This window comes from Giraffa tippelskirchi, chromosome 6 (assembly GCF_054371585.1).
Source record: "Giraffa tippelskirchi isolate mGirTip1 chromosome 6, T2T-mGirTip1v1.2.pri, whole genome shotgun sequence".
Taxonomy (NCBI): Eukaryota; Metazoa; Chordata; class Mammalia; order Artiodactyla; family Giraffidae; genus Giraffa; species Giraffa tippelskirchi.
This window is the reverse complement of record NC_137280.1, coordinates 73,758,865-73,783,816: the sequence shown is the minus strand read 5'-3', so window position 1 is coordinate 73,783,816 and position 24,952 is coordinate 73,758,865. Positions and strand designations below refer to the sequence as shown.

General features: G+C 53.5%; 1 protein-coding gene across 7 annotated transcripts in view; it reads left to right on the top strand.

Annotated features, from left to right (window-relative positions):
- Positions 1-24,952, top strand: part of AGO2 (argonaute RISC catalytic component 2) — an 86,721-nt gene that overhangs the window by 17,301 nt on the left and 44,468 nt on the right. The window contains exon 3 of one of the 7 annotated variants that reach the window (XM_081504126.1): positions 3,334-3,544. The exons of the other annotated variants lie outside the window; for them this stretch is intronic. Coding sequence (XP_081360252.1) covers positions 3,472-3,544 — 73 coding nt within the window. The 5' untranslated portion in view covers positions 3,334-3,471. The remainder of the gene's footprint in view (positions 1-3,333; positions 3,545-24,952) is intronic. 7 annotated transcript variants of the gene reach the window in all.

The following is a 24,952-nucleotide window of genomic DNA, read 5'->3' as shown; positions in this document are numbered from 1 at the left end:
AGCGTGGACTCCTTACTTCCCTGTTTACTGGTGGTTGGTTCTGTGTTTACTTGGGTGACACTTTCTGTGTCTGTTTCCCGTCTTGGTGGGTGGTTTCCCAGAGAGGGGCTGTGGAGTGCTCAGCGCTCACATCAGCGGCACGCAGCACCGGTGGGGAAGCTCTGGTTGACGGCCTGGGAGAGCCCTCTGCACGGTGCTGGTGGTGGGAGAGTGCAGCCGCCCCGGTGGTCAGACCACCCAGCTTCCGGTGCTGCCCTTCTCCTGCTCTGCTGGGAGCCAGCCCACACATGGTCTGTCTGCAGTGCTTCCGTCTGCTCGGGGTCTCCGGCGCGTCACTGGCTTTATTCCTGGAAAAGTGCCCGGTGCAACCACCTGGGTGACAGGCCACACCCATGGGATGATCAGTTCAGGCTGTGGTTCTGAACTACCGAAGAGCCAAAAGACCCTTTGTTTATGTGGGTTAGAGCGATCATTACTGTATCATTTCAGTTCAGTTCAGTCGTTCAGTTGTGTCCGACTCTCTGCGACCCCATGAATCGCAGTACGCCAGACCTCCCTGTCCATCACCAACTCCCGGAGTCTACCCAAACCCATATCCATCGAGTCGGTGGTGCCATCCAACCATCTCATTCTCTGTCATCCCCTTCTCCTCCTGCCCCCAATCCTTCCCAGCATTAGGGTCTTTTCCAATGAGTCAACTGTTCGCATGAGGTGGCCAAAGTATTGGAGTTTCAGCTTTAACATCAGTCCTTCCAATGAACACCCAGGACTGATCTCCTTTAGGATGGACTGGTTGGATCTCCTTGCAGTCCAAGGGACTCTCAAGAGTCTTCTCCAACACCGCAGTTCAAAAGCATCAATTCTTTGGCGCTCAGCTTTCTTCACCGTCCAACTCTCACATCCATACATGACCACTGGAAAAACCATAGCCTTGACTAGACGGACCTTTGTTGGCAAAGTAACATCTCTGCTTTTCAATATGCTATCTGGGTTGGTCATAACCTTCCTTCCAAGGAGTAAGCATCTTTTCATTTCATGGCTGCAATCACCATCTGCAGTGATTTTGGAGCCCCCAAAAATAAAGTCTGACACTGTTTCCACTGTTTCCCCATCTATTTCCCATTACTGTATAAGATATTAAAATTGAGGGCATTAAAACGTTAGATCGGCTGTAATGACCAACATTTAATGTATTGTGCTGACAAAAAATCCGATATGTATTAATATATTTTTATGAAAGCATTGTTTAAAAAAAAAGTGAGTAGTATTGTTTCAGGCTTTTGTAAATCTCCTTTAGGTTTAGCTTGATAAAAGTAGCAGTCAGTTTGTGCTTTGTGTCTGCTGGGATGTGTTGTTTTGGTTGAAGTATATGAAGAAAATCTGGCCTCACGCTGATGTGTGGCTGAAAGACAGGAGTGTTAGTGGTCTTCCCAGGTGGTTGTGTGTGCTCTTCTTTGCCACCACGCCAGAATGCAACAAGTCATAGTTTCTTAAAAGCTAGTTGTCCTGCAGGGTCCAAAACCAGGCCAGGTGTGGTGTGAAGCCACCAGTGGCCGTGTGACATTGCTCATCGTCACTGGAGGACATCGGATCTCAGACATGGGGGCGCCACGTTCAGGACGTCGCATCCCTGCTGCTCTCACCACAAACCTCCGTTTGGAGGCTTTATGCTCATGGTGGCCAGTGCATGTTTTACACAATTGTAGTTTTCACTTTAAAGCTTGAATTTTATCATTACAGCAAATACTGGCAGCCGTTTTCCTGGAGGGACAAGTCCAGTTTTGAGAAAGCATCTGCCCAGCTCCAGTCTCTGGAGAAAGGGGTCAGCCCACAGCTCGCCCTGGTGTGGTCACCCTTCTTAGAGATCCTGCTGTTCCTAGGGAACAAGCGTGTCCTGTTTCTCACGCAGAGTGAAAAGGCCTGAGTCAGCGCTTTGTGAGGCACCTACTGCCCCTTTAAGGACATCACCAGGTTAACCGCCTCCCCGCTCCTCCCACTGTGAGTGTGTCTCTGCTGGACCAGTGACAGCCCTGCTGGCCCGCTGCCTCCACGGGAGCTGAGGCACCTGCAGCTGTCCCTGCCAGCACAGAGAGGGCGTGTGACAGCTCAGTATCCGAGGAACATAGCTTTAACCCCAGGAAGCCCCTCAAAGGGCCTCAGGGACCCCCCCAGGAGTTCCCAGGAGCACTCGGGGAGAACTGCTGAGTTAGGAGAACCCTGCGTGGAGTGGTTTCAGTCTACCGAACCGTCTGCATGTGGATACTTAATTCCAGAGTGTGTAGAGAGACGTTCCACTTTGATGAAGTGGTTTCACGAGTTACAAGCATGTTTTCATAAAACTGCCCAAGAAGACAGTCTGATTTGGAGTCTGCGTTCTTGTCTGTGTGGCCAGCTGGGACTGCAGCAGGGGCCTGGGGCTGGACAGACCTGGACGGCCTGTTCTGTGGAGCAAGTGTGGGTGGGAGGCTGCAGGAGTGACCGTCTGCGGCGTGAAGGACACAGGTCGGTGCTCTCCGTTGGTTCTTGGTGAAGGAGCATGGCTCCCCCTCAGGCCTCAGAACTCTCTGTGAGAACAGGCAGCTCCCGTGAGTGGGGTCCTTGGTGCTCTGAATTCTGCTTGTGCTTTCTGTGAAGGAGTTTATGAAAGTTGTCTGTTTTGAAAGCCCCTGTGTTTGCCAGCAGATGCTGATGGTTTTTCTGATGCCCTGAGTACATGTTGCGTTTGGGTGTCCGTCTGAGACAGATTGTCAGTCTGGAAGTGCTTCCGTTCCCGACTGACATCCAGAGTGAGTTTAAACCATTTCTGTGGGCCTAGACAAAGACCCTTCCCCTTCCCTGCCACCAGTCCTGCTTGCTCTTCGTCACCTCTGTGTTTAAAAGTAAAGGATACCCATACGTGCAGACAAATGCTGTTCGACTCCACTTACATGAGAATAGTCAAGTTCATAGAGTCAGAAAGTACACTAGTAGATGCCGGGTGGGAGGAGATATGGGGCATGAGTGTTTGATGGGGACAGAGTTTCAGTTTGGGAAGATGGAAAACTCCGGAGATGCATGAAGGTGAAAGTTGTACGTGAATGTCCTGGGTGCCACAGCCAGCTGCTGCGCAGTTAGATATGGTTAAAATAGCATGTTTCAAATTATGCGACTTCTACCACAATTAAAAAAAAATGTGCTTCGCAAAAAAAGAAAAAATATGCTTTGCCATTACAAAAAGCATGGAGTGTTTCCCCTCCTTCCCCAAGAAGCCACCTGGAGCCACTTGGAGGTGCCTGGCCGTGGTGCTGGCGTGAGGCCCCGTCACCTCGCTGCATCTCACGCCGGTTGTTGCAGGCTTCTGCTCATGGCTTTTGACCTGCCCCAGGAGAAGATAGGAGTGAACAGTGTGACCTACATAGAGGACGCATTCTAATTGATTGCTGACCAGCGGGCAGCCATTCCGAGTGCGTGAAAGTTGTTGGTGAAGAGTTAATGCTGACACGCTGCTGCCTTGTGACAAGCCTGGCCCAGGGGCAAGGCGGGAACCTCACTGTCTGTGGCCAAGGTCAGTGCTGCCTCTCCCCCAGCCGCCCTCTGGGCTCCGGGTGGGGCCCCCCCCCGACCCCCCCCGCGCCTGCCTGCCCCCCGGGAGGGGTGGCACCAGCTCTGGCCTGTCCTGGACGCCCAAGAGAGAGTGGACCAGAGCAGAGGGTTCCTGCTCTCAGGGAGCTTGCAATCTAGGGGGGAGATGGGTGAGCAGTCAGGCTCGTGGTTAGAAAGGAGCTCCAGACAGCAAGTCCCCGTGGGAGCCTGGAGTGGCAGGTGCCCCGCCTGGCGCAGTCCTGTGGGCCTGTGGCCGGGGCCCTGCTGTGGTCACAGTGCCCGCTTGGGCAGAACCAAAGGTTGCCGGCTATTTATGGAACTCGGTCTAACCCCCGGAGCGGTGTCAGGGCCAGGACGTCACCCGGCCCACCTGGCTGCCAGCTGCCTGCCGGCGCAGCCTCCACACCCCTCCTCCCGGCCCGGCACTTCCCCTCCCCTGGACCCTCCCGGCCTGTTGTCTGTGGTCTCATTGTCGGTCCCAGCCCCCTTTCCTGTGGGTGGAAATTCCTTCTTTTCAGGATCTGCTCAAAGCGGGTTTCCTGTGAAACCCTGCTGAAACCCTGCTGGGTTTCCTATGAAACCCAGTTGGAATGCCCTGGTCTCCCGCACAGCCCACTGGCAGACGGCTTGTTTCCAAGTGTTTATCTCCTTCCCTTTGTGTTGGCCGTGACCTTGTAGGCCCGTCTCCCCTATGATGTGACTGGCCAGCCCGTCAGGGAGCCCGTGGTCCTGTCAAGCCAGTCGATGGGGTCTGGAGGGGTCGGTCCCTGGAGGTGGTGCAGGTGGGGCGTGGAGGGAGGCCCAGTGCAGCGCGAGGTGCCAGGTGGACGGGAGGGGTAGAGTGCTGGACGCGGATGGACAGACAGACCTGGTGCTGAATGTGGCTTCGCGATCTGCATCTTGGCTGCACTGGCCCTGCGTGGGGGACCCTCCTTGAGGCTGTAAAGGCGCCCGTGGAGGCATCCAGGCCTTCAGAGCACTCTGTTCTCTGACCCTGCGGGTGACCCTGGGCCCACTCTGGAGCAGTAAACCTGGCCGAGAAGCCCCTCGCTCCTGCCCCTGCCCTGCCCCTGCAGCGTTTAGGACGCCTGACGTTTGAGGGCTGGTAGATTGCGGGCCGAGAACGCAGGACCTGCTGGTCTTCCTGGCACCCGTGCCTGCCTGGGTAGCTGCGAGCCGCTCCTCTCGGGCAAGGTTTCCAAGTGACCCTGTGTGCTGCCGGCAGTGACCTTCCCTCCGCCCGCGCCACACCCTGCCCGGCAGGCAGCCAGCCAGGCCCAAGCCGCTCTCGGGAGAGGGACTCCACTGAGGCCTGTGGAGACAGGATGAGAGGGGCTTCGGCCGTGTGCCCAGGTACTGAGCGGGGCGGGCCCCGGAGGGGGCTGCAGAGAGGCAAGAGGCGGAGTCAGTATCGTGAAAGAAACATCTAGAAACCTGTGTTCCAATTGGTTATGTCTGTCCTGTATGACGTGGATATTCAAAAAGACAACAGGCTCATTTTCTCAAGACACTGCTCACAGAGCCCCAGGTTAGCACTGTGCTTTCACGTGCAGTTGTTGAAGATCTGAAGAACCTGCCAGAGCTGATGACCCTGCAGTGAGTGCGTCTCCAGGAAGACCCCGGAGCAGGGTGCCGTTTCTCTCCACGGGGCTCGGAGCTCAGTGCCGAGAAAATGCGTCCACACAGGCGCGAGGGTGTGTGTGTGTGTGTAGGTTATAAAATATGTACGACATAACATTTACCATTTTATTTTTTATTTATTTATTTTTTTAACATTTACCATTTTAAAGTGTGCCGTTCGGGGCATTAAGTGCATTCAGAGTGTCTGCAAACCGTTGCCTCTTGCCGGGGTCCAGAACTTTTGCATCGCCCGAACAGAAACCCTGTGCCCACAACCCTCGGTCTTCCCATTCCCTGTTCCTCCAGCTGCTGGCAGCTGCTCCTCTGCCTTCTGTCTCAGCATGCGCCTGAGTGGACATTCCGTAGGAGTGCAACTAGACAAGAGCTGGACTTTGGTATCTTGGCTTCCTTCCAGGGTTCATCCAGGTTGCAGCAGGTGTCCGGCTTCATTCCTGTTTATGGCTGAACAGTATTTCAGTAGGAATAGACCACCTTTTGTTCTATCCACTCATTTCTTGATGAATATTTGGGGTTATTTTCAAACGTTATATGTGTGAATCGTGCGACTCTTAGTTTTCCCTGCCTCTGAGCCTTGCTATCCGGACGTGTGTGTGGATCCCGTCGGGGGCTCGCCTTGCGTGGAGCCAGGAGACTGCTGGTTGGTCCCTGTCTGCTCTTTGGGCGGGGCGGGTGCCTGCTGGCGGGCCCCCTGAGCCCCTCCTCGGGGACTGGGAGCGACCTGCTTCCTTCGGGCTAATTAAAACGGGGTTCATGTTCTCTGGTGTTGTTCCTCCGTGTGTTACCAGAGGGAACCGTAACCTTATTTAGTAAACCTTTCTGGGCTGTAAGGTGTGTGTGTGTTTTTGTTTTGTTGCTCACACTGCACGGCGTGTGGGATCTTAGTTCCCTGACCAGGGGTCAGGCCCACGGCCCCTGCAGCGGAAGTGCGGGGTCTTCAATGCTGGACAGCCGGGCAGGTCCCAGCTGTGCAGTCTCTTAAGTCAAACTCAGTGAGCATGACTAAGCTATAAGCACGAAAAAGCAACATATTCTGCCTAATCTGTTTATCATATTGGTTATAGTTAGTATATTTCAAGACCAGAAGGCCCAGGGTGTTAAACAGAGTGGGGAGAACAGTGACTTTTGACACTTGGCCGAGGACCTCCGTGGGCCTGGAGGTCTCCCCTGCCCGAGGGCTCCTAGCATGCCTGCTCCCACTCTGCTTCTGGGCTGGCCGGAGGCCTCTGAGCAGGCTTACAGCTTCCGTTCCCTTTGCTTAGCTTTGCCGGCCGCGTCTGTGGTCACTCGCCTCCCTGCTCACACCTGTGGTCAGGAGGAAGCTGTGGAGGCCCGTGAGCCTGGACCGTGTGCAAGGATGCCGTCAGCTGGTCCCAGGGTTCCTGGTGGCCTGGTGGCTCCAGCACCACCATTTTGTCCCTGGAAGGTCAGGGCGGGTTGTGCCCCTGAGGTGGGCGGGACCCCAGATGCAGGCCATCAGACACCCCTGCACAGCTCCTCGTGGAGACAGTTTGGTAAGACTGCCCTGAGCGAAGTTCTGCCACGCGCTAGGACGCGCCGAGTCCATTTGTGTGAAATGCCCGCGTAGGTGGAAAGTTGAGGCAGAGCCCATCAGTGGCCCCCAGGGGACGAGGGTAGGTGGGGCGGGAGGAGGCCACTTAATGGGTGTGTGGTTTCTTCTTGGGGTGATGGATGCGTTCTGGAAATGCGTAGTGAAGGTTGGAGAACATTGTGAATGCACCAAAAGGCAGTAAATTGTACACTTTAAATGGTTAGGATGGTAAATTTTATGTTGGGTGAATTTTGATGTGGTTAAAAAAACAAACCCCACCTTGATCCATTCGTGCATATTCATGACCCCAGATTTCCGTATGTGGCCTTGAGCTCGAAGGCACCAGCACACTTGGCCTTGAAGGACGCCTTTTTGATTCCTGACCAACAAAAAATGACATTTGGGGTTCCACCTTAAGCTCAGAGGGGTTCACCAGGATGTAGGAGACCCCGACCTTGCCTTGGCCAAGCTGCAGAGGGCACTGGGCGTGTCTGGAGGTCTGGCGTGGATGGGAGAATGCCATGATTGTGTCATTTCAGGACAGGAGCCAGCACTCGGCACCTGGCACCGTCCATGGTCCAAGCCATGGGCCAGTGTCATTCAGCTTTTTTCAGTCTTCTGAAAAACGCAGAGACCCAACAGTCCTGTTTGATTTTCAACAAATTTACTCCTAATTAATTATTCTGACTCAGAAAGACTGTGCCTCTCCGGGATGCCACCGTTTAGAAGTGAGGTCTCAGATATCTGGTTATGCAGATTGGGGGGTTTTCCGATTTCTGTCATTTGGTGAATTTGCTTTTACGTGTCCCCTCAGGGAGTTCTGTTGGTTCCAAGTATGGGGATTACAGATGAATTAGTGCTCAGTTGAATTGGATTCAGCCATGAGTATCAGCCGTAGGATCCTTGCTAAAGTGTGCAAGGAAATCTTATTTCTTTTTTTTTAAAATTTTTTTTTTTTTATTTAGCTGTGCTGGGTCTTAGTTGCAGCACGCAAACTCTGAGTTGCAGCATGTGGGATCTAGCTCCCTGACCAGGGATCGAACTCAGGGTCCCTGCATTGGGAACCTGGAGTCTTAGCCACTGGACCACCAGGAAAGTCCCGGGAAATTTTATTTCTTAAAGCTAAAGCTTACTTAGTCTTTTCAGATGCTCATCTTGGTATAAGAACATTCTGGGATTTGTTTGGTAATAGCATTGTGATGTCTGCTATTCAACATGTGCCTTGTTTTATTAACATTAAAGTAACATTTCTTTTCAAAGTGTTGCAATTATAAGTTAAAACAAACACTGGAGTATTCTTATAATAAAATCTGAGTTGAAATGCTTGGTTTCTAAATGTATCACTAGGAAAGGAAGTATTCTTTTGCTGTATTACCATGGCAGTGTTGTAGACATGACCCTATAGATTATGCAGCCTGCGAATATTTTGATGTATAACAAGAAACCATGTTTTATCGCAAAAAAAAGATATAAAGAGAGGCCGAAGTTTTTCCTTCGTAATGTTTATTTTTAACCTCTGTTTTACTGTGTTAAAAAGACTCGTGTTCATAGTAGAAAACATAGTGACAGCAGAAGGGTGTATTATTAGTTGGGGCACATGAAGCCCTAAATAGACCCCAGCATCACGGCTCCTGCAGGAATCCAAGCCTGTGTGTGAATTTCCAGGGGTGTGTGGGCTTCCCACTCTGTCCTGGGGCCAGGCTCAGTGTGGCTCTACCCGGGGCAGGCGAGGGGCCTGGAGGGGAGGTCTGTGGGGTTCCCTGGGATCCACCCACAGCTGACCTCCTGCCTCCACAAACCTAACCCTCCACTGCCTGCACAGACCGTGCGGCTGGGCAGCATATGCCCATGTGCCAGAGAGGAGCAGGCAGCCAGGCCATGGCGGACAGCCAGCAGACTCTGCCATGGTGAGGGAGCGAAAAGGAAACAAGACTCTACCTGAGCTGGTATATCAGGCCACTCCGGTCCTTCAGCCTGCTCTCTGCCACGTGTTGCCCTGAGTGCTGTGTGTGCCTGGTGCAGGGAGGACTCACGTGGAGCATGCCAGGCTGCGGATGCTGTAGAGGCCGCTGGAGCTGGAGGGGGTGGCGGAGCAGACACTCTGCTGTTTCGAGTCAGGCGGTCAGCAGTGTCCTCTTTAAGAAGGTGACACCTAAACAAAGACCTGAAAGAGTGAGCAAGCCACAGGGATCATTGAGGAAAGAGGGTTTCAAACAGAAGTGACAGGTGCAAAGGCCCTGGGGCAGGAGCCTGTTGGGCAAAGAGGGGAGAAAGGCCAGGGCAGCGACAGGCCTGTCTGGTTGAGATGGGGGCCGCTGGGGGTCTGAGCAGCCCCACTGTTGGCCTCCAGACTGGCCAGCCCCCCAGACTGGTCTCCAGTCTGCAGCTGCGGCGTGGACACGGAGGGACCCTGTTAGGAACTGCAGGGTCATTCACCAGGAGATGACGAATGGCAGCTGGGACCAGCGTGCCAGCAGCAGAGACGGTGAAGCTGACGGCGTCTACACGGCACAGGTATGAGAGTGGAGGCGGCTGGCTTTAGTCGTGGGCCAGGTGTGAGGGGCAGAGATGGCACCAGCACTCTGGCCTGGGCAGTGGCCTCGTGACTGAGGTGAGGACGCTGGCTGGGGGTGGGTGTTAGTCATGCAGGGTTCTGGTGACCCTGCCAAGTGGGTTCAGAGGGGTTGGGGGAGGGTCAGCAGAGGTTCCTGGGGAGGGCGGGGTGGGCAGGTGCCGTCAGAGTCCAGGGTGCCCATCCAAGCAGAGGTGTTGCGAGGGCAGCAGGGGGCTCATGGGCTGCGTGGACCAGGGAGGGGTCTGGCGGAGGTCAGAGTGCTGGCAGCCGCGCCGCCAGCCGTGGCCATGGGGTGCGCTGTGGACGGATGTGGGGTCGGGGGGCTGAGGGGCCGCAGGGACCAGAGCAGCAGCGGTGAGGCGGGAAGGGGAGCTGGCGGAGAGCGCGGGGCTCTCAGCGGGGCTGCTGTGGGCAGGGGCACGGCCTGACTGGAGAGGGAGGGAGGAATTATGAGATGAGCACGTGGGACCAGCTGATGGGCCGCTGGAGCGAGGAGTGGGCGCCAGAGACTGTTTCTGCCCCTGACGTCTTTTGGGGGCTCACTGAAAACATCCTGAGCGTTGTTCTTTAGAGGACGTTTCTCTGAGGCACATTTGTAGGCTGAGGGTCGTCCTTTTTAGCACGTCAATCTTCCTCTTTCGTGGCAATCTGCTTGCCTTATCACTGGTCTGTTTCTCCAGTGTCTTGTCTGTTTTGTCTTGTTTAAGATGGGAGTGGGCTGGTGGGGGCGGGGGGGTCATGGCTCCGAGAGGAGGAGGGCTGGGGGAGCACCCTGGCTGTGGCCACTGTTTGCGGGGTGGGGGTTGGGTGGTCCCCGTGAGCCTCCCCCGCCACCCAATTTTATCCTGATGGCAAGCGAGGGGCACAGAGCCCGGGGTAGGGGTGCTGCAGGAGCCCCCTCCTGATGGTGGGTCTTCCCTCTGAAGAACCAGGAGCTGGGGGCAGGGTTGGGCGGCAGGACGGAGGTGCCTGGGTGTGGGCAGGCGTGGGCTGCGGGCGTGCACAGAGGGGTCCCAGGAGGCTGGCGGCCGCAAGGGGACCCTGGGACCAACTGACACATGATTTCTGTCCCCCGTCCCCAGGCCCGCTCAGACCAGCGTTGTGTCAGAATCAGTCCTGGGTGGCAGAGGACCCGCTTTCTGGGGGCTCTCTGTGCCCTCAGAGACGTCCTTCCTCGGTGTGGCCTCCTAGCCTCGGTTGCCTGGCACTGGGGCCCCTCCTAGCACTGGGCTGTCTGTGCTCAGAGTTCCCAGGGCCCAAACTTGTGCCGTCCACCACTGTGCCCCGGGTCCCGACCAGGAAGCTGGCCATTAGAGGACCCCTTCGGCTCCATGTGTGTCTCTTGAAGACACGCATGTCCCCGCTCGTCCCCACGGGTCTGAGGCGAGGAGGCGCTGCTCGGAAGTCAGCGCTTGCCCCAGCGTTTGGTGCTGCGGACTCGCTGGGTTGGGGTCTGGACCGGGCATGGTGGTGTCTGCTCTGCAAGGCCTCGGCTGTGGGGGAGTGCAGCGGCTCCTCACCGGGCTCCTGGGGTCCCGGTCCCCAGGGCTGGAACTGTGCGGGGACCTCCCCTCTCACATATGGGTCCTGGGCCAGAGGGCTGACCTCCGCTGGGCCGCCCACGAGGGGCCTCTCCCCTGGCTCAGGCTGGCTCCCCTGGGCAGTGTGTCAGGAGGAAGTGTCCAGACGGCCGACCTTTCCAGAGAGGGTGGGAGCTGCCTGGCTGCGGTGACCCAGCTCGACAGTCCCTGGCGTCGTTGCCCCTTCACTCCTCACAGCCAGCCCGGACTCACGGGCTGGGACGTGGACCCCACCTCATGTGAGATGCCGCCCAGAAGCTGAACGAGGGGATGTTGCCCGGATCTTTCAGACCCCATGGTGTGTGCTGCGGGGGTCTGAGCACAGCTCCTCCATCACCACAAGACCGGGTGGTGGCTGTCCCTGAGGGCAAGACTAATTAATTGAAATACCTTTCAAGTCTGATTATACCAGCCCCTCTTTTGTACCTTACAGGTGGTGCTTGTTTGTGAGTTCACTTTCCTAATCAGCAGGCGCTCACATGTCGGGATGTAGTGGGTTCCTGCAGGCTTGTTTCCAGCAGTCCTGTTGAGTTTTTAGTTCTGACGGCATCTGTAGTTTCCGTCTTGACTGGATGTTGGTGGTCGTGTCACCTGCGTGGGGCAGTTCTCTGTCTCTGTTTCCAGGGACACTGTGTGTTTCGTTTTCTTTTGTTACCGCACCTGCCCAGCTCTGTTCACGTGGTGATTGCAGGCCTCGTGGTTTGGCTCTGTCCTCAGAAGAAATGCTTTGCTGTGGGACTGTGTTCATCAGGCTTTTTATCAGATGATCGTTACTGGGTCCAAGAAGTCCCACATGCTAAGTTGGAAAGCACTTTTGTCTGTTTTGTTTGTTTTTATTTTCTAAATTGTGAGAGCATCTTGTTTTCAAACGAGTAAAAACTTAAAATAAGCCATAGAAAGAACATCTGTATATGTGCCACCCAGTTTAACAAAGTAGCTCTTAAACGGTTCGAAGTGCTAGGGCCGCTTCTGTGTGTGTGTCAGATGCCTCAGTTAGGGGCTGCTGCCCAGACCTTCCAGGCCGTGTGACCTCAGCACCCCAAAGCTGCCGATTCCCTGGGCAGAGGCAGCCCCACCATGGCTGCACAGCTGTGAGTCCCCATGCTCCTGGCTGACTGGGGTCTTCATTGTCACCGGTGGTGTGAAGCCTCAGAATCACGCACTCTTTTCCCTCAAACCTCCAACGCCTCTCCCTTCTAGCTGTGGGGCCCTGATCATTCATTTCAACCCATCCTGTCTATAAAAGGGAGCCGGCAATGGAGCGCTTTAATAAATTCCTAATTCCGGTTGAGAAAGGGAATCCAGTCCACTGTCACACATCACGTGGCAGGTGCTCAGTAGACAGCTCGTTCAGACACGGGCTCGCTCGTCAGCGGGAGTACAAACGTCGTTCCAGGTGCTGAGCTATGACTCAGGTCCAGTAGCTCTCACCTGGCATCGGCCCGCCAGGTCCGACAGCGCACTGGGGTGGCGGCATGCGTCAGCCAGTGGGACAACAGGCAGCTCAGCAAGTACTGGGTAGGACGGACCTAGCCTTGGACACACATCCCGAGGGGAGAGGTGACCTGGGTGGAGGGTGTGGGGTCGTTGTCACTTCTCTCCAGGTGAGCAGGCAGAGCAGATGTGGAGTGTGGGAGGTGTGCAGTGAGGGGGTTCATGAGCCCTGGAGGTCTGTCCACAGGGCTTCCTGGTTCCAGGGGAGGAGGCGAGGAGCGGCTCACGAGAGGATGAGGAGCAGAGCAGAGTGCGCGCGCTCTCAATGGAGAGTGAGGAAGGGCTGGGCCGCGTGGTGGGTAAAGCAATCTAAAAAGGCAGTGGGTTGAAGAGGAAGAAATGTGAACTCACCCCAGGTAGAGGTTTCAGTGGTGTTTGCTGTGACGGTTGATTAGAGGGAACTGCTGTGTAACGTCACACCTCTGGGGATCAAGCCAAAATTCTGACCTGCCGAGTCCTGCTGCTTTGGTTCCAAGATAGTTCTTTTTGGTGCAGTGACTTCAGAACATCTGGCCATCGCCCCTGAAGTCGTCTTCCAGGTAGGGACAGGCTCAGTTCCCCTGAGGGTCAGACATGGACACCCTGGAGTTCGGCCTTCTCCCACTGGTGTGGCCATGTTGGGTGGCTGAGCTGCGTTGTGGGCACTTGGGGCTGTCCCTTCTCTTTCCTATTCCTCCTCCTCCTGTGCTGGACCTCATAGAACAATTGACTTGTTGGTGCAGCCTGGGCATCCGGGGCCACCTGTCAGTTCCCCAGATGGGCAGGTGACCTGGCACCTTGGTTCTGAGCGACACAGGTGTGTGTCAGCAGGCAGGGGGGCGATGCTGACTGGTGGGTGGGAGAAACAGATGTTTACTCTTTCCAAGGCAGGCAAAAGGCTGAGACCTCACTCATAAGCCCTATGGGACAGAACTGAAGGTTTTCATTCTTGATGTCATTTTTTCCTTCCTGGTGCTTTTTCTCTTAACATTCATCAGGCCTCACCAGTAGTACCGAGAGATCGGGTTTTCGTGGATTTGCATTATCTGGAGGTGTGCGGATGCTCCGAAATTGAAGTTAAGGCTTGATGTCAGGAGGCAGTTCCCAGAGAAGAGGCCCTGGCACAGAAGCTGATCAGTGGCCAGGCCCGCAGTAGGGTGGGAGGAGGGGGCGGGATGGGGACCAGCCCCTCTGCACTGCTGCTCACCTGTGTGTTTGAAGAAAGCATTGCCACCTATGGGTGTCCACCTGCCGGCCATGTCGCTGTCCCAGCCGGACTGAGTGCTTCTGTTGGACCCAGCCCCCCACCCAGTACAGCTCATGTTCCCCAGGGCAGGCCTGCGGCGTGGGGATCCCCCGGTGCGACACACAGACCTCAGATGATTCAGCCTGTGCGGTTGGAGAAGGGGAATCCCGGCCTGAGTCAGCAGAGTGCTGAGCGGGGAGCAGGCCTGACCTTGGCGATGATGGGCAGTACCAGCCTCCGAGAGGCTTTTTTCTCACGTGCAGTTCCAGTACGGATTCTGTATCTGGGCTGGAAAACCCAGACTGTGGCCTTAATCTTGTGTTTCAGATAACATGTGCGCAGGCAGCTTTGGGGCCTGGACGCCCTGGTTCCCACCCTGCCCCGGACAGTGGGTGCCCTTTGGCGGCTCCCCAGGCACTGTTCCCACCTGAGGTCCTCCCAGCCTCCTGGCTGCAGAGTGAGGTGGTGGTGGCCTGTCTTCCAGACGATGGAGCCGGGCGCTTGCTGCCTGCCGCGGGCATGTGGCTCCACCTGCCCGTCTCCCTCTGTCCATCTGTAGAACACAGATGGAAATCTTAACTGGCCTGTCACAAATCCTGAATTAGGGAAGTTTAGAATCAATGTGGACATCTATCAAATGGGGGTAATGACTGCCGACATCTTGTAATCAGTATTTTTCCAATAATAGATATAATGCACTCATGTACAAAATACAGAGGTATAAAGACCAATCATAGTATGGCCACTAGGGAATTATCACTGTTAGTATTTTGTTTTATGATCCTTCCATACGTTTTGCTATTTATAGCCCTGAGGGTGTGTGTGCGCGTGTGTATGTGTTCAGTTCAGTAGCTCAGTCATGTCCTCTTTGGACATGACTCTTTGCGACCCCATGAATCGGAGCACGCCAGGCTTCCCTGTCCATCACCAACTCCTGGAGTCTACCCAAACCCATGTCCATTGAATCGGTGATGCCATCCAGCCATCTCATCCTCTGTCGTCCCCTTCTCCTCCTGCCCCCAGTCCTTCCCAGCATTAGGGTGGTTTCCAATGAGTCAACTCTTCGCATGAGGTGGCCATAGTATAGGAGTTTCAGCTTCAACATCAGTCCTTCCAATGAACACCCAGGACTGATCTCCTTTAGGATGGACTGGTTGGATCTCCTTGCAGTCCAAGAGACCCTCAAGAGTCTTCTCCAACACCACAGTTCAAAAGCATCAATTCTTTGGCGCTCAGCTTTCTTCACCGTCCAACTCTCACATCCATACATGACCACTGGAAAAACCATAGCCTTGACTAGACAGACGTTTGTTGGCAAAGTAATGTCTCTGCTTTTAAATATGCTATCTAGGTTGGTCATAACTTTCCTTCCAAGGAGTAAGCGTCTTTTAATTTCATGGCTGCAATCACCATCTGCAGTGATTTTGGAACCCCCCAAAATAAAGTCTGACACTGTTTCCACTGTTTCCCCATCTATTTCCCATGAAGTGATGGGACCAGATGCCATGATCTTAGTTTTCTGAATGTTGAGCTTTAAGCCAACTTTTTCACTCTCCTCTTTCACTTTCATCAAGAGGCTCTTTAGTTCTTCGCTTTCTGCCATAAGGGTGGTGTCATCTGCATATCTGAGGTTATTGATATTTCTCCCAGCAATCTTGATTCCAGCTTGTGTTTCTTCCAGCCCAGCGTTTCTCATGATGTACTCTGCATATAAGTTCAATAAGCAGGGTGACAATATACAGCCTTGACGTACTCCTTTTCCTATTTGGAACCAGTCTGTTGTTCCACGTCCAGTTCTAACTGTTGCTTCCTGACCTGCATACAGGTTTCTCAAGAGACAGGTCAGATGGTCTGGTATTCCCATCTCTTTCAAATTTTTCCACAGTTTATTGTGATCCACACAGTCAAAGGCTTTGGCATAGTCAGTAAAGCAGAAATAGATGTTTTTCTGGAACTCTCTTGCTTTTTCAATGATCCAGCGGATGTTGGCGATTTGATCTCTGGTTCCTCTGCCTTTTCTAAAACCAGCTTGAGCATCTGAAAGTTCACGGTTCACGTATTGTTGAAGCCTGGCTTAGAGAATTTTGAGCATTACTTTATTAGCGTTAGACCACAGCCTTGTCTAACTCAGTGAAACTAAGCCATGCCGTGTGGGGCCACCCAAGACGGACGGGTCATGGTGGAGAGGTCTGACAGAATGTGGTCCACTGGAGAAGGGCATGGCAAATCACTTCAGTATTCTTGCCTTGAGGACCCCATGAACACTATGAAAAGGCCAAAAGATAGGACACTGAAAGAGGAACTCCCCAGGTCGGTAGGTGCCCAATATGCTACTGGAGATCAGTGGAGAAATAACTCCAGAAAGAATGATGGGATGGAGCCAAAGCAAAAACAGTACCCAGCTGTGGATGTGACTGGTGATAGAAGCAAAGTCTGATGCTGTAAAGAGCAATATTGCATAGGAACCTGGAATGTTAGGTCCATGAATCAAGGCAAATTGGAAGTGGTCAAACAGGAGATGGCAAGAGTGAACGTCGACATTCTAGAAATCAGCAAACTAAGATGGACTGGAATGGGTGAATTTAACTCAGATGACCATTATATCTGCTACTGTGGGCAGGAATCCCTTAGAAGAAATGGAGTAGCCATCATGGTCAACAAAAGAGTCTGAAATGCAGTACTTGGATGCAATCTGAAAAATGACAGAATGATCCAAGGCAAACCATTCAATATCACGGTAATCCAAGTCCATGCCCCGACCAGTAACACTGAAGAAGCTGAAGTTGAACAGTTCTATGAAGACCTACAAGACCTTTTAGTACTAACACCCAAAAAAGATGTCCTTTTCATTATAGGGGACTGGAATGCAAAAGTAGGAAGTCAGGAAACACCTGGCATAACAGGCAAATTTGGCCTTGGAGTACAGAATGAAGCAAGGCAAAGGCTAATAGAGTTTTGCCAAAAGAACGCACTGGTCATAGCAAACACCCTCTTCCAAGAACACAAGAGAAGACTCTACACATGGACATCACCAGATGGTCAACACTGAAATCAGATTGATTATATTCTTTGCAGCCAAAGATGGAGAAGCTTTATACAGTCAGCAAAAACAAGACTGGGAGCTGACTGCGGCTCAGATCATGAACTCCTTATTGCCAAATTCAGACTTAAATTGAAGCAAGTAGGGAAAACCACTAGACCATTCAGGTATGACCTAAATCAAATCCCTTATGATTATACAGTGGAAGTGACAAATAGATTTAAGGGACTAGATCTGATAGACAGAGTGCCTGATGAACTACGGACAGAGGTTCGTGACGTTGTACAGGAGACAGGGATCAAGACCATCCCCATGGAAAAGAAATGCAAAAAAGCAAAATGGCTGTCTGAGGAGGCCTTACAAATAGCTGTGAAAAGAAGAGTACGAAAAGCAGAGGAGAAAAGGAAAGATATTCCCATCTGAATGCAGAGTTCCGAAGAATAGCAAGGAGAGATAAGAAAGCCTTCCTCAGCGATCAGTGCAAAGAAATAGAGGAAAACAACAGATTGGGAAAGACTAGAGATCTCTTCAAGAAAATTAGAGATACCAAGGGAACATTTCATGCAAAGATGGGCTTGATAAAGGACAGAAATGGTATGGGCCTAACAGAAGCAGAAGATATTAAGAAGAGGTGGCAAGAATACACAGAAGAACTGTACAAAAGAGATCTTCACGACCCAGATAATCATGATGGTGTGATTACTCACCTAGAGCCAGACATCCTGGAATGTGAAGTCAAGTGGGCCTTAGAAAGCATCACTACGAACAAAGCTAGTGGAGGTGATGGAATTCCAGTTGAGCTATTTCAAATCCTGAAAGATGATGCTGTGAAAGTACTGCACTCAATATGCCAGCAAATTGGAAAACTCAGCAGTGGCCAGAGGACTGGAAAAGGTCAGTTTTCATTCCAATCCCAAAGAAAGGCAACGCCAAAGAATGCTCAAACTACCGCACAATTGCACTCATCTCACACGCTAGTAAAGTAAGTGTGTGTGTGTAAATAGAGGGCAAATGCAATTAATTGCATCAGACACTGTTTTGGAACTTTCTCCCACTTGAGCATTGTTCCATGTAATAACTGTAGGTGAGTGGTAACAAGAAATTACTGTAGTGGTGTTTTAGGTCATTGTCAATTTTATGATTTTGACATGATAAATGCTCTTAGGTATAGACTCCTTGGTGGCTCAGAGAGTAAAGCGTCTGCCTGCAATGCAGGCGACCAGGGTTCGATCCCTGGGTCAGGAAGATCCCCTGGAGAAGGAAATGGCAACCCGCTCCAGTAATCTTGCCTGGAGAATCCCATGGACCGGGGAGCTTGGTAGGCTACAGTCGACAGCGTCGCAAAGAGTTGAACGCTACTGAGTGACTTCACTTTCCCTTTCATGAGTATTTTAGAATAAATACCTTTTAAATACCTAGATGTTGAGTTACTAGATCAAAAGGCACATGATTTTAAAAGATTTCTGAGATATTCCTTCAAAATCACCTAGTTTGGATGACAGTGATTTTTCTCCCCCAAGCGCTAATAAATGGCAGATGGGCAAAAAATTACAGTTTTGTTTGTTTTTGTATTTCTTTGACTAATGGCTGAATATATTTTCTATGCTTTTTGACTGCTAGAGTTTTCTGTACGCACTATCCATTCATAAATGCTTCCCATTTTCCAGTTAGTCTTTAATCCTTAGAAATTTAAACTCTGTATCCAGGTTTATGCCTTCCCTGGTGACTCAGTGGTAAAGAACCCGCCTGCCAATGCAGGAGACTCAGGTTTGATCCCTGGGTTGGGAAGATCCCCAAGAGTCAGACATGACTCAACCACTAAGCAACAATCCAGGTTTGTGTTTTTAGGTTTGTGAATTTATCATGTCTAAATTTTCTGAGTCTATCCCATGATTTTCTGAGTCTATCCAGTGATCCCCTCATAGTTGTTGGTAAAGAATCTGCCTGCAGTGCAGGAGACCCGGGTTCGATTCCTGGGTTGGGAAGGTCCCCTGGAGAAGGAAATGGCAACCCACTCCAGCATTCTTGCCTGGAGAATCCCATGGACAGAGGAGCCTGGCAGGCTACAGTCCATGGGATCACAAGAGTCTGACACGACTTAGCGACTAAACTACCTAACCTATCCAGTGATTAGAGAAATCTAAAAAATTTTATGTAGTCAAGCTTGCCTCTTGTGACCTCTTCCTCCCATCCTATAATTATAAAAGGTTATTCAATGTTTTTATTTCACTTAAAGATGTCTGTTTACAGTTGGTACCCATTTGGAACTTATTTTTAATAATGTGTAGAAGCTCGCCTACGTTTTTTAACATCCAGGAAGCTGTTCTTGTCCTCCTGTCCACCTGTGGACATGCCACCTCTGCCCGCCCTGACCTGTCCTGGTGGTCTGCTTACGGACTCTCCCTGACATCCCTGCCTGCCCCTCTTCTGAGAGCGAGCCGCCTGAGAACAGGGCCATCGGGGTGCTCGGGAGACGCCCGGTGAGCGGGGTGCTGTGCTTGGGAAGGGCCATGAGCACCGTGCACGGCCAGCTCACACGTCTCTTGTGGTTCACACACACCTGCTCTCTCAGGGGGCCTGAGGCAGCTCGGCTTGGTGGTGAAGCTCCCATGCCGCGACAGCAGCAAGACCCATGTCTGAGTCCCGGCTTTGCCTTTCGTCACCCTCTGTCGCCTTGTTCCCCACCTGTGCACCGGAGTTCTGCTCGCCTCCCCCTGCTGAGGACCGGAGGGGACCCAGCGTCTGTGCCTGGGCCCCGCTATGGCCTTGGCTCCTGAGTCACTGTGAGGGCTTCACGTGATGATACACACGTTACAGAGAAGTCGCGTGTTCCTTTCGGTGCTGAGAGGTGTTCTGAACTAGGACGAAATAGTCAGTGCGGAAGGGCACTGAGTTGTCTGAGCTTTCTCAGCTGCTTTAGAGGGACGGTTGGTTAGGTTCTTGTACGCTGCAGGGGATGAGAAGGATTTAGGTTCTTCGAAGAGAAAGATTTTACCGAAGCAAGAGAGGTGCCGTGTGGCCTCTTCCGTAGCGGCCTCAGTGGGACCGCTTGCGGTCGGCATGCGGCCTGTAACGTGGAGGTGCCTGGTGTTGGAGTGGGTGGTTGTGAGGATGACGTGCAGCGGTGCTTGGTCATCCCTGGCCTCTGCAGGTGAGACGGGCAGGCTGCTCGCCAGAGATGGAATAATAATCTTCACCCTCGTGAAGGCCTCGTGTTTTTGCTCCAAAACACTTGACATCGAGTTATGCATCCATAAAGGCGTCTCTACTAAGAGTTGCTGCCAAGTCGCTTCAGTCGTGTCCGACTCTGTGCGACCCCATAGACAGCAGCCCACCAGGCTCCGCTGTCCCTGGGGTTCTCCAGGCAAGAATACTGGAGTGGGTTGCCATTTCCTTCTCCAGTGCATGAAAGGGAAAAGTGAAAGTGAAGTCGCACAGTCGTGTCCGACTCTTAGCGACCCCGTGGACTGTAGCCTACCAGGCTCCTCCGTCCATGGGATTTTCCAGGCAAGAGTACTGGAGTGGGGTGCCATTGCCTTCTCCCTGCTAAGAGTTAGTGAGACACTAATATATTCCCTTTTTCATCTGATCATTCGTTTGTTCATTTATTCATTGAACAGTTGCACCAAGCCAGACATAGTCTCTGCTCTGGTGATGCCAACATTGGTGGGAGAGGCAGTTACCAATCAGAGAATCACTGAGTGAATGTAAAATCAGAACTAGTCAATGCTGCAGAGAAGTGTGTGAGAGAAAGGCATGGATAAGACAGTGTTCGTGTTTTTGCGGGTTTTTATGTAAAGCACGTCTAAATATTCTGACAAGCGCTTGAAAGAACCATTCGTCCACCCTAGTGTCATATCAGTCGTTTGGGGGAGCGTTTCAATGGGAGGTAATTTACATTTTACAGGTGTTTCTTTAATCCTTCCTTGTATCTTTTAGGGTATTGCTGAGTAGTGACAGATGGTGAATCAGAGGGGACAGTTTTTACTTAAGAGGGAAAGTTTATTAAAATACTTTTTATGAGGGGAAAAACGTTTTCTTCTTACTGATCACAGAGGTGGCTTTGGGGACCATTCCTCAAAGAAGACTGTGTTTTAGATGCTGGTTGGAGTTTCAAGCTAAACTACAAGAAACCACCTAAAACCCACTGCCGCCAGCGTTCTCTGAGTTTGCCGCAGACACAGGTGGTTGTTGGCGCAGGCACGAGGCAGCTGGGTGTTCACCCAGTGGGCGCCCTGAGTACCCATCTGGCTTGTGGCCTGCGGGGCCTGCCCTCACCTGGGTGCACCTGCCCATCGTCTGCTCTCTGTTCAGGCTGCCTTCCGGGCCCTTTCTTTGGGCTTTACCAGGAACCAGGCTGAGACAGGTGGGACTTTCCCCCAAGGGAGGAGGAAGTGAAGGGCTTACAGGAACTGTGGCTGTGCGAGGCTGACACATTTCCAGAGAACTGCCCTGCGCCCATGGCTGGCTGCCTTTCTCAGGGGCTGTCCCCACCCCCTCCCTGGTCTGCGGGGACAGGACCTGTGGGCCTGGGGCTGTCGGGGGGAGGCCTGATGGTCAGTCTGTCAACCATGCAGTGTCCATGAGCCCCCACCCCGCACTGCTGCCGACCGTCTGGTCAGAACCCCGGGGGCGCCAGACGCTCCTGGTTTCCATGCTGCTGGGGGTGGTTCCTCCCTCCCGCAACTGGGGCCGGGTTCTCCCTGCCCCGAGTGTCCCCCTTCCTTCGTGCCCACCAGCCCAGGGGGCACGAGCTGACTCTGAGTCTGGAGGCGTCTGGGCCGCAGCCTGGATTCCACCTGGCAGGGCGCTCGCTGGATGTGCAGCGAGTATTCCCGGGCCTTGGCACCTGGCCAGTCTCGGTCGTCTCTCTGGGAACTCGGCAGGGTTGGTCCGTTTCTGTGCGCCCGGTGGGCTGCGGGCGCCTGGGTCTGGGCCTGTGGTCCTGTAGATGGTGTGTGTTTGACTTGCCCTCCAGCCGACAGTGTTCTGTCTGGCTTCTCAGAGCTTCGTCCCAAGGCCACTTCCATTCACTCCACCGAGAAGGCTGGTACGATGGTTTGATGCAGTTCAGTCAGCTCAGGCAGCCACAGGAGACCGGCCTGTGTGAGCAGCAGGTGGACTTGCCCGGCGGCAAGTGTCCTGGTTTTGGCGGGAGAGTGCTGATCTGACAGCGGCTGCTTTCTGGCCCATGCCCTCGATGAGACCCGGTGCGGGGGACACGCAGACCCTGGCGATGGTCCTGCGTGGCCACTCCCTGCCCGAGGGACCCTGACACATCGCTCGTCCCTCGCCTCCGTGTCCTCCTTACAATGGTGGCCAGAAGCACAGGGGAGCTAATGTCCACCCCCAGCTTGGCCCCAGGCATGGCATGGAAGGACTCGGTAGCTCTGAGCTGCTTTCATCACTTTTTCTTGCCCTCATAGTTTCTGGCTGTGATACCCAATATAATAAGCACAGAATTCTAAAAGGAAGGTAGAGGATGCGTGACTTTGAATACTAATGCTTACTTTGAGATTCTGGAAAGAGCTTTACGGTGGCTTCCTGGTGTTTGGGTGGCAGCTCTTTAATCCCAGCCCCACTAAGACACCGGTGCCGGTGGGCTGGGCTTGCATCCCAGAGGAGGGCCCTGCCCTCCAGCCTCCCCGCGAGGCTGTGACCCAAGTTCTAGGAGCCCAAAACAGCCCGGAACAGCCTGGAACCTCGGTTCCCTTGCCAGTAACCGAAGCTGCTTAGTTTAAGAGCCAGGATGTTCATTTATTTATTGACTCTGTAATTTAGACCTTTCTTAAGGAACATTTCAGTCACCCAGGAGTGAAGAGTCAGGCAGATCTTTTTGCTTTTGAAGGTCAGCTAACTCATAATAAGACAGGCAGCAGGAACACCATGTGTGGGGGCGGGGCGGTGCAGGCAGCGCTGAGCCCCTTCTGGGAAGCCCTGGTGCCCGCCGCTCGGTTGGTACTTCCTGTTCCCTGCCCTTCCCTAGACCAGCCCCCAGACCTGTCTCTACGTCACAGGCCCAGGACTTGCCCAGAGCCCTTGGCAGTCCGTGACTCAGAGCAGGGAGAGGGGGAGGGGGCTACTCTCTCTTTCTGTGACTCTAAGGTGACTCCTGGCTCCAAGTTCTGTAATTTATTTCAAGTCGTCTGTGGTCAGGGATGCTGTCCTCAGCCTGATGGTGTTGACTGGTCCCTGTTTGTAGCAGCAGACACCCCGTGAGGGCTGGAATGAGGCTGCCTCGGGCCGTCTTCTCCCCATCAGATTCCAGGTCCAGTGCCTGACTTAATGTAGTTTGCAGTTTTTGGAAAATTCAGTTCCATGTGCTTAAGTACTTGGAAAACGGCGGAAATGAAGAGCTTCTCTGAACGGTTGTGCTTGTCCCCCTGCTCACCGGGATGGCCTGATTCCACGCTTCTCACCCGGATACTTGTCTTGCTGTTGTGGCCCTGAGTGAACTGCGGGCAGAGCCTCCAGGCCCTGGGGCGCTGCTGTCAGGCCTTATCAAAATGTCTGATTTCCAATTCCTGACTCTGCCGTATGGTAGGCGGCTTGTGTGATGAGCAGGAGCCTGGAGAGCCTGTTGTCATGGCAGCGGGTACATCTTGAGCTCAGATCACATCAGGGATGGGTGATCACGGGGCAGCCATGGAGACAGAGGCCCCATCGGCCCGTAGGGCTGTTCCCGGTAGAGGCACGTCAGACCTGCCCACCCTCCATGCCGCCGCAGAAACCGCAGAGGCTTTGTGACATTAGCAGCCACCAAAACATCCTCTTCTCTGCTTAGAGACGAAGCCACCCTGTCCCCTTAGAGCAGGTGGTTCCCCAGAGTCTGTGGTCATGAGCCCCTTTGTCAGTGTGGTGACACGTGTGATGAGTCCCTTTCCAGAGTAATGGTTTTTAAGGCAAACACAATGCACATAAGATGACAAAGAAACCTGGTTGTATTGAAATGGTTTATCAGGATACCAGAAGGGTGACGCCGTAACACTTGACCATGTTTAATGACCAGGCCCAGCAGTAGGTCGGTGCACACCCTGGTTTTGAAGTAGCACCTGTGACCGCTGCCGCGTGACGAGCAAGCCCTGTGTGCTCTGCTCTGGGCACACAGTCAGCCCTCAGCAGGTGGCAGCTGGGACCGTGGCACACGGCTGCTCTCCCTCAAGGGCTTGAGGTGGCGTGGCCTGGGGGCAGAGTGCGCGTGCTCTTCTGGCAACAAGGCTGTGTCCAAGTCCCCGCTCGCCTGTTAGTCAGCTTTCAGCACAATACGTGATTGAAGTGTTCTTTGCATTTTTCTACATCATCTGTAATAAGTGTGTGTTTTGATAATCGGAGGGAAGACTATAATACAGGAAGGATTCACCCAGTCCGCCCACATCTGCCATCGTGGGCAGAGAAACACGGCGGCTCCTTGAATGGAAACGGTGCTGCACCAGGGGCACCTATGCTCTCGTCAGGAAAGGACCCCGCCGCCAGGTCATCTGAGCGTTTGCAAGGAGGCTGACTTCCTTCTCCTGGATGGGGGTGGGGCGGATCTTAGCCGACTGTGAGCTTGCTGTGAGTCCTGGGGGCCTGTGCCTGGTCACTGTGCCCCCGCAGGCTCTCCCTGGGAAGAGGGAAGAGCTCTGCTCCGGGTCGTGCTGGTCTATGTGGTCAGTGGGCTCTGGGCACCTCCTCGGGTCTGTGACCTCGGCCCCCAGCTCCGGGTGGGAGAGACCAGCAGTGATGGCGTGGCTTGCTGTCCATGTGCCTGGTCCCTCGCTTCGGGTGGGGGATGGGACCAGTGAAGCACTCTTGGGGGCTGGGGTGGGGCTGCCAGGAGACGGTGAGGGGGCAGGGGCCCTGCGCCCTGCTCTGGGACCCTCTTCTAAACTCGGCGACAGCCCAGGCCCTGTGGGGGGACCAGCGTGGTGACAGGCTTGCTTCCGTGGGAACTGGGAAGAGCTCTCTGGTTTCTATGACCCGGTTACTCACACAGGAAGTTGATTACTCATTCACTACATGTTTCCCTTTCACTGGTTGAGCTGTGGCTCTAAAAATGGAGACTTGACACACACGCTCTGGCCCAGCAGCAGCCTTGCAGCACACTCTGGGTGTCTGCTTTGTCCCTGACTCTGACCCCTACCCACTGCACCCTGGTCAGGAGCGGACACTGGGGCCTGAGTCACCCACTTGGCGGGGCTGTGTTGGCAGCTTGCCTGCTGTGACAGCTGGTGTTCCTGGACAAGAACGGAGGACTCGCCCTCCTGACCCCAAACGTGTAGCCCGT